This window comes from Mastomys coucha, unplaced genomic scaffold, assembly GCF_008632895.1.
Source record: "Mastomys coucha isolate ucsf_1 unplaced genomic scaffold, UCSF_Mcou_1 pScaffold14, whole genome shotgun sequence".
NCBI lineage: Eukaryota > Metazoa > Chordata > Mammalia > Rodentia > Muridae > Mastomys > Mastomys coucha.
The window spans coordinates 19,050,198-19,063,424 of NW_022196896.1; the positions used below are offsets into that span (position 1 = coordinate 19,050,198).

Genomic DNA, 13,227 nt, shown 5'->3' on the forward strand with positions numbered 1-13,227 from the left:
TCTTCCTTCCTTCCTTCCTTCCTTCCTTCCTTCCTTCCTTCCTTCCTTCCTTCCTTCCTTCTTTCCTTACCTTCCTACATGCACATTTCTTTTCTGAAAAAGTGTCTAAGTCTGGATCCTAAGCTGTCCTAGAATTCTGTAAAGAGTGCAGATTGGTCTCAAACACAGTGCAATTATTTATTTATTTATTTTTGCCTCAGATTCCCCAATGCTTGGGCAGTAGATGTACGGCATCAAACTGGCTCATATGTTCTGATGTCTAAAAAAAAAATGACTGAAATGTATGCTACCTATAGGTAACGTGATGGTGACAGAAGGTTAGCTATTGATATTGTAGACTGTAGAGAGGACCTCATTCTTTATCTGGCTTATGGGAGTACTATCATATAATTTACATTAGAATCATGACCTTTATCAGAGAATGCTGATTTGTTTGTAAAACTGGATAATGTGTGATTCTTAAAGTGACACTGAAGAGGCTGTTCAATGCACAATTAAAAAGTTTCTCATCTATTCAAATCTTGGGGCATTTGCTCAGCATCTTAATATTAAGCTTTTTTGCATTCTTCCTAAATAAGAAGTTCTTCTTTATTATTTGAATAAAAAATCTGGACAAGTCAATGGAATGAAAATAAGTTCTTTTCTCTTTTGAGAATTTTAACAAGCAAACATGTTGTGTTTACAGCATATTGTGCAATAATATTGTTTCTAGCTGTAAGTTATGCCTACTTTGTCTTTTCTCCATTTGTTGTTTTGTGTGTGTGTGTGTGTGTGTGATGTCTGCGATACCTACTTATTATATTCTAAATTTGTACCACCAAGCTATATCTTATGGACTCTTAAAAATTATTATTAAATGTTTTAGGAATATAGAAAAATATATCATAATTCTAAATTTAGTATTTAAATGATACTTCTATTTAATCTATGAGGAATTGATATAAGAAAGTTTCACATACCTCAGTAATCTGTGATCCAACATAATAGATGTTTTAAGTTCAAATATACATAAACTTGATGATTTTCTTAGGAACATTTTCAACATTTTAAGTTACATATCCAAGTATGTGCCTATGCTACCTAGACTTGATTCTCATTTTTGAGTAAATATAATCAAAATAAAATAGAAAAATGCTATATTTTGAAGATTATCTATTTTGAACAGAGTGCTGCAACCTAAGGATTCAAATAATGATTGTGATCGCATGTTATTAATATAGGAGAGTTAAACTGAGGAAAGCACTGCTTTTGAACATCTATAACTGCTCCACTACTTAGAAAAATTATTTTTTTTTATATTTTTGAGAGATATTGAAGTTCAGAGATAAACACAGTGACTAATATTGAATCCGTCTTAAGCATCGGTCCCTAGTGGGAGGTAAAACAGATAGGTACCACTCCTGGGATAAGGAATTCTGCAATCTCAAGAATTTCCAATAAGCCAGATAGGTCATTATTATATATTATATTGGGAATTATTTTGTTCAGTTCTGTAAAATTCCACTTTGGCTTTTAATTTTGAAGAAGAGTCTTCAGTCATAGCAACTTATCAAAGAAAAGGAGTGTATAGATTCAAACTATTCTGTGCGAGAACTCGTGTTCGAACAATCTAGTGAGACCTGGGGTACTTATTCAGCAAGTTTGGATGAGACATCCTGAGCGCCTGTCAAATAACAGACTATGAGGTGATCAGAGATGAACAATATCTTTAATTATAACTAGATGTTCAAAGTAGGTGAAAGCACTACTAATGGTTATAAAGGAGAAACTCATATCTATAAGGGCCCTTATCTCTAAATTTTAGCAAAAACTAATTACTATGAGTTAGTGGATAAAAGGTCAAGGTTCAGAACAAACCCCTTTCATATTGACATGTCTACAATTCAAGTATTACAGTAACAGACTCCAAGCGTGGAACAGAGTTTGCACTTACCAAATATACTTGTTAGAATAAAAGCTGGTCAGTAGGACTAAAATAGGAAGTCTGAAATCTTTGCAGCAGACATTTGTCAAATTTTGATTATGTACTAATTAACTCTAAATCTTAGGTTTATTATCTTCATTTCTGAAATATCAGTTGATGAACTCCTTAGCTGTTCACTCGCTAAGAAATACCTGTGCTCTTCGATTCCTGTGTTATGCTTCTTATGAGGAAACTTTAAAGAAAGAAATCAATGGCAGTGCAGTGCACTTTATATTGTTTTCATTAGTTTGGGCCTTATGAGATCATTTTCTATTGTTTTGGCCTCACAACGTAATAAGGTGGTCTACTTCAGTGGCACATTATTGCCATAGGATATGTATCTATTTTCTCTTCTTTTATGTTTTCTTGGATGGAATTAATTAGTACCCAATAAATATTAATGGATAGATGGAATCTTGTAAAATACTTATATGAGTTGTATTTGGAGATTTTAACAGCAAGTAGTGAGGTGGATACTTAATACACTCAATCAACAGAACCAAGAAACAGAGTTCTTTTAACAGGTAAACATGGGACTACTGCACAATGAAACACAAATGTGAAAAATACTTTAGATATAGTTAAACAAAAACTGTCAACATAAATAAAATACTTGAGTTGCATAGAAAGTAGGAATGATTTTAAGGAGAGTTTAATTTTCTGCATTTAATTTTAGGACAGTTAAAAACCTTACAATCTGCTTAAAAAAACAATTGTAGAATGATGGCTAAGAAGAAATCATACAATTTAGTTGGTATGAGTGAATAGAATTTTGATTAGTATAGCTACTTAGTTTGAACCAAGTGAGGTATTTAGAAAGATAAAACAGGTCAATGTAATGTGGAAATTTTGTAAACTTTTCTGTTTGTTTAGTTTTGTTTTAGAAAGTGTATTAGAGCACATTTAAGAGTGGTTAAATAGTTTGTTATCACATTTTAGAAATATGTCTACATTATGTTCAGCAGGGAGCTAGTTAGCACAGATGAGTGCTGCTAAAGATGCAGGCAATTCAATGAATTTATGTATAATACTTGATACATAGGAAGTGTTCATATAGTATCATAAAGTCATATTTCATGCCTGAAAAGGAAAAATTAAATTTAATTTTTAGATACCAGAAGTGACATATTTCACTTAGTTGGGAATATTAATCCTCCAACTTTTAAATTACAAATTTAAATTTATTAATAGTTTTAAATTTATTAAATGAAGTAAATTACTATTAGAAGAAGATTCTTTTTTTTTTTTTTTTTTTTTTTTTTTTTTTTTTTTGTGGTTTTTCAAGACAGGGTTTCTCTGCGTAGCCCTGGCTGTCCTGGAACTCACTCTGTAGACCAGGCTGGCCTTGAACTCAGAAATCTGCCTGCCTCTGCCTCCCAAGTGCTGGGATTAAAGGTGTGCGCCACCACCGCCTGGCTAGGAGAAGATTCTTAATCTCAGATTTTGACATTTAGGAAAGCGTTAATGAGAGAAAACATTTTACTGCTGTCTTCTTTGATGTATGACTATTAGACATAGTGTATAAGGCTTCTATATTGTTTTTTAGGATGATATCAATATATTCAATCTACCCCATAGTGTTGAGGAGAATCTTCAGCTAAACATGATTACTAGAAAGTGCTATTATAATTGGCTGAACTTAGGACAGTGTCTTTGGGAAGAATTCCTGTTCCACATACATTTGTTATTATTGTAGTTTCAGGAATTTTAATAGGTGTGTATATCAGGTAACTAAAAGGTATTTAATCCTCAATAGTAAATACTATCTATGTTTCCTTCTAATGAATTCAAATAATTATAAAAAAAATCAAATTTAAAGTGGTTTAGAGTGTAAGTAAAATATAAATTCCTAAAGAACACAAATCTAGTATGAATAGCTATCCTAAATATGAATAATTCATACTTCTAGCATGATATTTTCAAATTACTTGTTTTAACATTAAACTGGGATATTAACACAGAAAACTTAGGCGTTTAGTAGTGCGTGTACTGTGTACCATTTTCTTTGTGGACGAAAGCTCCCTGAGGTGATTCAGGGATCCCCTTCCAGATGGTGATGGGCTTGGGATAGCCAGGGTCCATGGTTTTCATTTCTTCACTATATCTCCAATACCTAAAATTGGACAATCACAACAATACATATATGAAAAAGTCACTCATGCAAATATTTGTACTTTTACTAACTGATGGTTCCTTCCTGTGCACCTCTTACTAACTTAAAAAAATTTACTGATTGTAATTATTGAGGAAATTGATATAAAATTATTCTGTGTTTTCTGCAATGTATTATTATCCACATCTTTCATATGGTAAATGACTATTCAATATTTTAAAGTTAATAACCATGCTAAGTGCTTAAATATATATATTTAAATATATATATATATACTAATAATTCATAAGTATGCCACCCAAAATGATATACATATCTATGCATACACATAACCATGTACATGATCATAAGATATAATCCTGAACAAAGTATACAAGCTCTAGCTCTTGTTAACATTGGATTTTTAGATATGTGATGATATAATCAACAAACCAATTCACCAATGAAGATAGAAAGTGATACATTCTTATCAGCTATGAAGAGAACACCATAGAAATATTATAAAGTAATATATTAACACATTTGGAAGTAAGTCCTTTATGAAAAATTAATTTTTGAGGTAAGAAATGAGAGGAACAGCAAAAATGAGAGAGCAGCAGCGAGAGAGCAGTGAGAGAGCAGCAGTGAGAGAGCAGCAGTGAGAGAGCAGCAGTGAGAGAGCAGCAGTGAGAGAGCAGTGAGAGCAGTGAGAAAGCAGCAGTGAGAGAGAAGTGAGAACAACAGTGAGAGAGCAGCAGTGAGAGAGCAGCAGTGAGAGAGCAGTGAGAGAGCAGTGAGAGCAGTGAGAAAGCAGCAGTGAACTCGGCAATTATATTAGGTGAATGTAGTAAATAAAATGTTATCATAAATATGTTATATAAAATACACTGTGACAATATTTCTGCCATACTAACTCTTTTGTATACGTACATGACATCATTCACAGTAAATGTCTATCATTGAGTAGGAACCTTGATTTTCCAATCATTAGTTTACTGCTAATGTGTGGAATCAACAGTGTGCCACCTACATACTGACCTGTCACCTTTGAAGAAATAGGTTTTTCCAACATCTTCCCACCATATGGCAGAATCAATACCATGAGGGGGGATTCCATTCCCAAGGGTAATCAAGTCATGAGGGTAACCAGGTTGAAGAGTTGTGTCTTTGAACACCCAGTATTTGTTACCTGTATAACATAAGTGTAGATATAGAATGTGTTAGAAAAACATCAATTACAAGATACTTATCAGCTTAATGTAAGTTACTAATGTAAGAGCTCTTGGAAACAAGTCAGTCATAGTCACACCTAGAATTTTGATGTTCTTGCTCAAACATCAGTGAATTTTCAAAAACAAATACAATGAGTAAGTACTTAAATAGTCTAAATATAACAGTTAACATAAACATAAAATAGAACTACTACTTAATAATATGGTATAAACCTGTGTGTTAATTTAAAAATTAAAATTATAGTTTAGCCATAAGGAATCATTCTATATCAAAGATTCTTTCCCTGGATTATCAAAGATTCAATATCTATGAACTTCTCGCATACTTCTGTGGCTTTTACATACTGTACCTAGTCGATTTTGTGATGAGACCATCTACTCTCTGTGAGCCTTTCCAGTTGGTTGATCCTTTCTTTTTACTATATAGGCATTTACAAGTAGCTTTCATCAAACAAAGCTCTCTTGTTTTGACTCTGTGCTTGTTAGAATTATAAGACTTATGGGTTATCTAAGAAAAGAAAATTTTTAACCCTAAACTGTTCACCAAAATTTGCAGAGTATAACATCTAAAAATAGTCCGACCTTAGTCAGTTGTGCTGACACTGTTAAATTGTCTATAGACAATACACCTCTCATGCACCAATGCCTTTGTCTATAGACAATACACCTCTCATGCACCAATGCCTTTGTCTATAGACAATACACCTCTCATGCACCAATGCCTTTGTCTATAGACAATACACCTCTCATGCACCAATGCCTTTGTCTATAGACAATACACCTCTCATGCACCAATGCCTTTCACATACTGCACTCATACCCACGTTCGTGAGATAAGTCTACTTTATTGTTTCAGAGATAGGGTGTATTTATTGTTTTATGGCTAAAGGCATTTTTAGGAGTAGGAAAGGGATAACTGGTCATGGCATCAAGGGAGCAGGGAGAGATGGTTGGTCCTGATTACCCTGCAGGGAAGAAGCCAGAGTGGGAACTGTATGCTGAGTTATGGAGCCTTGCAGATAGCTCTGTACAAGGTCACTTTTCAGACAAGCCAAGACAAGGCCACACATCTGTGTTCAGGGACATTCTCCAGACAAAGACAGGCAGAGACCTCTCAGGGAGGATCCTCTGAGGAAGGGAATCTCCCAATTTATGCAGAGCTCACAAAGCAATCCAATCATGAGAGATGCTACCTTAATAGCAAGGGTCCCAAACAGCAACCATTTCTTACTTCACTGGAAGTTAATTTCAACTTGATATTTAACTAAGACTTTCACGTTTAGTGTCATCAATACGCCAACTAAATGATTCTTCACTGTGGTGTTGTGAATGAAAATGACCGCGATAGACATATATTTGCAAGTATAGTTCTCATGTAGTAAACTTAGAGAAATAATTGGACAGTTAGGAGGTTGGCCCTGCTGGAGTAGTTTTGGCCTTTTTGGAGAAGGTGTGTCATCACTGAAGGTGGATTTTGATGTTCGAAATACCTATGCAGGCCCAGTGGCTCTTGACCTTTTGCCAGAGAATCAGGATGTAAAACTCTTAGCTATTTCTCCAGCTCCACACCTGCCTGTATGCTACCATGCTTCCTGACATGATGATAAAGGACTAAGGCTCTAAAAGTGCAAGCCCCAAATTAAATACTTTTCTTTATCAGACTTGCATTGGTCATAGTGTCTCTTCACAACATTAGAACACAACTAATATATCCAATCTTATTTGTAGATTCAAGTGACCACTTAAAGTAACTTCTTCCCTAAGCACATAGCATGTCACATCATTCCTTTGCACTCTCTAGCTTGTTTTTGGACTTTATTTATTGTGTCTTCATTAACACATTAATGTTGATGTTTCTTTCTTTTGTCTTATTATAAACATTGCTTGTTCTTTCAACACTGGGTTCTCATCTTGCTATTTTGAAGGCTTTGGTGCTTTCTAAGGATAGGGCATGGTTTGTTGATATATGTCCTTAGAGAGGTAGACCTGCTCTGCTCTTCTGCCTGCCCATTAAGATATTGATAGCTCTGTTACACAGTCCATCTATCTTTTTGGCCTTTCCTTTACTCTAGGAGGTGCTGAAATCCCATTGAAACCACAAGTCAAAATCAGGTTTCTTCCTTTAAGTTATATGTCAGGATTATTGTCACAGTGAAAAGGAACATGGCCACTACAAATCCCAAAATCAATTCTGTAAAAGCCAGATTAGAAATGACTGTACTGTACACGTTTAGTAATATTGAGATATTGACATTTAAGTAGGTAAACATACTCAAAGAATTACCTCCCTTTTCTTTTCTGTTGAACAATTTTATGACCAGCCATTCCCTCTTAGGTTGAGATTTAGAAATTAGTGAGATTATGTCATTACTAATAGATGTGATGATTTATGTGTCTTTAGAAAAATCTCAATCTCCACCTCAGACAAGAATTACAATACATTAGAACATTCATGATACATTTCTCATGATGAGTCACTGAAGCAAGGGGAACTTGGTATCTGTGAACTGAAAGATCCCTGGAGTACAATGGGCAAGGAAAAATTTCTAACAACTGAAATAATGGGCTTCACAGTATTTGGAGTGCATTGGTAAAGCCCTCAAGGTAGTCAGATTAGTGAAAGGGCATGATATATTTTAATTTTCATGAAAACTCTTTGGGATCTTTCACAAATGTTATAGACAGAAAAACATAAACAAGAAGAGCAGTCTTTTGTAGGAATAAACTAACTAAATGAACCCATCTAATAAGTAACTTCTGTCTTCTAAGACATAGGAGTGAACAACATTGAAAACATTTCCTGTCTCTTAAGGCTTATTGTCTAGTGAGGGGACGAGGGGGAAACTAACTTAAAAACAAGCAAAGGAACAAAGAAAAACAACTTGGAAGAGAATAAATGTCATTACTAGGATGGAGAAATATTAGGGGCAATTTTTCACTGAATACAGTTAAGATCACCAGTCAATCTTTGGTAGGTATGTACAGGTGTCTGAGGGGATATCATTTGCATTTGTGTGTGCACATGCATGTATACATGGAGGCCAAAGGCCAACATCATCTGTCATTTCTTAGCAACTGTCCACCTTGATTTATGAAACAGGGTCTCTCACTGGCCTGGAGATTTGTGAAGAAGGCTAAGCTTACTGGCTAGTGATCACTCTGGAAATACCTGTCTTAACCTCCCAGTGTTGGGATGATAATTCCTAACAATCTCTATTCAATTTTACCGAACATATATATTCAAAGGTACTAGATAAGTAAAGTCTGTTTTACATGAAAGAAATATTGAAAGTAAATGGTGTAATGGGACAGTTTCCTGGATGGTTAGGAAAAAGGAGTTACAACTGAGATGGTGAGGTACAGGTGAGGACAGGGAATTCAACAGAAATTTAACAGTCATAGGAAGTAATTACCAATTATATAAGGTGGTATTTTTACAGTTTGAACTAAAGTGAAAGAGATCAAAGAGGAAAGGAGAAATGCACTTATGATCTATTTTGAAGTTGGAATTGATGGGCATCACTGGGTGACTGGATGAAAGAAGGATAATATCATAGCTTTATGCAGATAGACAAGAGAATATGAGGATTACTGAATAACAAAATGAGACTAGAGATTGGTTGGAGCTGAGAATTAAGAGTGGGGGATATTAGTGATACATCTCTATGAACAAGCAAGAAGACATAACTGTATGTGCCCATATAATTATAATAATCTGTAGGTTATAAGCATTAAGTGACATTAGACAATATGGCAGTTACAGAAAAACCACCAATGGCTTACAAAAAACCCTGTCTTTTACAAAAGGACCACTTATAGAAATAGGGAAAAGTAGGCAAAAGAAGAATAGGACACAATGCTGATGGCTAAAATAATAGAAACTTCAGAAATGGAGAGGCAGAGATACAGAAAAAAGAGACACAGATGAAGAAAACTGGGTCATCCTAGTGCCAATACCAGTAGCTCTGGAAAACCAAATAGTATGTACTGTGGAGGATTTTCTACACAGTTAACTTATAACTGAAAAGCTGACTTCCTGCTATGACCTGTGTCCTAGTTTCATTTAGTTGTTGTGATCAAATATCTTGACAAAAATCAACTCAGGAGAAATGGTTTATTTCAGCCCACAACTCCAGATTATAGTCCATCATGGGGAAATCATGCACATGAAACAGCTAGTCACATTACATTCACAGTCAGGAGCAGAGAGTGACGTGAGCACATGAATGCTCACTATAGTCAGGCCCCTCTCTATACTTACATAGAGAGTACTTACATACTTTATATACTTAAATCCCAGGATATGGTGCTGCCCATAGAGGGTTTGTGTTTTCACATTCATTAACAAGTGATCCAGACATCTCCCCACACATGTGCCTTTAGGGAAATTTATGAAGCACACAACTTAGCCAACCCCTCACTGAATCTCTTTTCCCAGAGGATTCCAGGTTGTCAACTTGGCAATTGTGATTAATCATTACCAGCCAACTTCTTATTAATTTTATTCAGGCAGGGTACATAAAACTTATTCCATTGATCACATAATACACCTTGTTTCTGTCAGGAGTAGTCTCTCGAAGGCCCTTTCTATTGTTAGCAATAACAATGCTGTTCCTTTTTCTTTTATAAGTAATTACTCCATGCCTCATTCTCTGTTTTCATTCTCAACACTAAAACAAGGAGGAGGAGGAGGAGGCATTGACTGAGTAAGGCAGCTGGACTGAAAGAGGAAAGAGAGTAGGGTGAATGAAGGACTGAGCTGTGACTGAATGAGACACAAGGTTTTGCTAGAGAGACTGCAAGGCAAGTATGTGTAGTTCCTGTGCTGTGGTTATCATGTCTTTGCTCCCTGGAGCTCGATTAACACATTTGAGCTTTCCTTTTAACAGAGTGAGACAGCTTCTTTATGAACTTGGAGCATCCAAATTCTATACAAAGTATGACATCTGTATGAGCCTCAAAGCCTTTGAATCAGCATCCTGGCTTTTAGCCAATAAACTATGCTGTCTTCTAGCCAGGTTCTTTAGGGACTTGATGACAACTCTGTTGCTTGTACTAGTACAAATCTCCTTTCATGTTAGCTTGCCTCTAGGTTGTTTCTATTTCATTTATTCTCAAGGCAATTAGAAAGTTCTTCTAAAGTCTATTCTATTCACATACAACAAAAATTCTTTTATATATATCTTCCTTTAGGGAACATATATATATACATATATATATACCTTTGCAAGGCTCCTTTCAACATGGTTTGATTACCTCATCCTCACACGATGTATCAGCTACTTACAAAATGATGACCCCTTCAATATTTACATTTGATCTTTTCTGTGGGAGCACCCTGCCTGAATAACGTGTTTCTGCTATATTGCCAGAGTGCCTAGCCTTTGTGTTTACCATACTACTTACTTCATGGTTTGCAAGCTGAAAGCCACTCAAAGCTGTGAGAACTACAAGAAACAAATTATTCACAAGTCATATACAGCACCTGAATACAATTTCAAGTTCTGAATAAACGGCTATCAGTGCAAAGAACAATTCTTAAACTACAAGAGGAATCATATACAGGATCAAATATGTAACAAAAAGCCCAATAAAGACTATGTAAATAATATGGAATTTATCAACTTTGGATGTTGTCAACAAAGCTAGAAAATTAATATTACAATAAATGGCCCACCTGAGACAGACACAGCTCAGTACTGTAATGAAAATCCATGTAGAAGTTATATTTAACTATTTGTTGGGAAATGCCATCATATGATACACATTTTCTCCAGGACCACTTTAAATCAGGAAAACTTAAAATAAGTGCCTCACCTAATTGTGCAGATCACATTTTTGACAAATTAAGAAGAAATAAAAAAACCAAAAACTGTTTCACAGCACACAGTCTACTTTGGGCCCCATCTCTCCCACCACTGAAAGACGAAGTCTTAAAATAACAGAAGAGAACTTTTAAAGGTCCCATTCTACTAACCTGTGCTCAGACTTCCCAGATCCTTCCCTTTCATCTGATGTCTGATTGGGAAAGAACCTGTGCTTGCCATGCCTCCATGTTAGCGACTGAGAGAAGGCCTTTCCTCAGCTCAGCTCAACTTACAAGACAACAAAATGTGGATCCTTTTAATTGAATCTAACTATTCTATTAACTTTTTTCATCGATTCAGTCTACACAGATGATGTGTATATTTGTATGTACATATATATGATGCTTGTGCATGCATTTGGGCATGTTTGCTCAAATTTGTGATTGCAGGGTCCACATGCAATGGCTCTTGTGGGCAGATCATGAAATAACCTCGATGTTGTTCCCCACATTTTGCCTTGAGACAAAAGTCTCTTGTCTGCCTCTGCGTGTGCTCAGCTAGCTGGCCTGCAAGTTTGATGAGTCTCCTGATCTCCTCTACCATGTCATTGAAGCATTTGAAATGTAGGTCTCTGTACAGCGTCAGGCTTTGTATGGGTTCTGAGAATTAAAATTCAGGTCATCACATCTGTGAATTTTGAAGGCTAGGGAGATATCTCAGAATAATGTTTATTAAAAGCTATATGATGTAAATGCTTTACTATCCATTCAATATTTTTATCTATATAAAGGAATAATAGGCATTCTGTTTTTAGTGAACAAAACTTTATACAGGAGACCATGGTTATTTTTTCCTGTTAAGAATAAACACTAAATCATATAATTTCACATGTATTTAAATGTCCTTGAAAATAGTAAAGGAAAACAACAAAAACCTCAGCAGCATTTGCTGCTGGTTTATAGGATGGAATGTTAGAGACCAAAAGCATTATGGGAAACCATGACCTTGCCTCTGGGTATTGTGGTCCAAAAATCAAGGGAATGTCAATTTAATAAATGACAGTGTTTGCATTCCTGTGTGTAAATTAAGGAAAGCCATGTAATTTCTTCTCCATCTTAATGAGTTAGGAGTTTCAAATGACAAAACTGAGATGATGTGGTCTATGCGTTAGTTTGTGTTTGAGTGATTTATATTCAGCTCACTTAATTTTTTTATATAGTAGTTAGCCTTTTGCTTTGGTTATCATCAACATGCCTGACTCTCGTAGATACTATTGATCTGTGATGCAGAATAAAGGCTTTTGCTGTATCTCAAATGACACTGGCATGTTCTGGCAAAAGCTGAAAAATTGATCTTATTGATAATGTATTGGAAGAGGAGGCAGGTACAGTATCCATAAGTCAGAATAAAGCAAAGAGGTAGGGTAAATAAAAAGGATAACCAGAAATAATAGGAGAGAAGTCATTAGAGATTAGAAGCCACAGGGAATTTTGTGGGAATAATCAATCTCATCCAGTCACATTCCGTTTGTTTATTCCTGTGATGGTCACTGAAGGAGAGGATGCAGGTTTGCTGAGGAAGGCAACACACATTTCTCACTCTGGTGAAACTTCCAGACTACATATATGCATGCAATAGCAATGATCAACTTGACAGTAGTGAGGAATATGTGACTGGTTAAAGGGAAGGAAGCTGGGAGAAGTTGGAGGGACTAAAGAAATAGGGAATAATATTATTTTATTTTTCTTGAAAACACATTTTAAAAGTAGATAAAATGATCATAGTTTCCAAGAAGCAAAGCTAAGAACAGAAAAGATAAAAACACAAATTGATGAGCGTCTGATTTTTATAACACAAAACCTAAGAGGCAAACAAGTTATGTGTGCTTTAATTGCAGCACCCAGGAGACAGACAGATTTGTGTGAGTTTGGGGGGGGAGTCTTTTCTGCCTAGTGAGTTCTAAGACAGCTAAGTTTACTTGATCAGATTCTATTTTTATAACACATTCAACATCATCCCCCTCAAAAATCACAGCACAATTATTTACACATCTTTAAAGAAAAACATTGCCGGGCGGTGGTGGTGCACGCCTTTAATCCCAGCACTTGGGAGGCAGAGGCAGGCGGATTTCTG

At 35.4% G+C, this 13,227-nt stretch overlaps 1 protein-coding gene across 3 annotated transcripts in view; it reads right to left on the bottom strand.

Moving 5' to 3' along the window:
- Positions 1-13,227, bottom strand: part of Mmp16 (matrix metallopeptidase 16) — a 256,760-nt gene that overhangs the window by 9,778 nt on the left and 233,755 nt on the right. For all 3 annotated transcript variants that reach the window (XM_031366538.1, XM_031366539.1, XM_031366540.1), the window contains exons 9-10: positions 5,094-5,244; positions 3,961-4,076 (exon numbers count right to left, since the gene is read on the bottom strand). In XM_031366538.1, the coding sequence (XP_031222398.1) occupies positions 3,961-4,076; positions 5,094-5,244 (267 nt within the window). The remainder of the gene's footprint in view (positions 1-3,960; positions 4,077-5,093; positions 5,245-13,227) is intronic.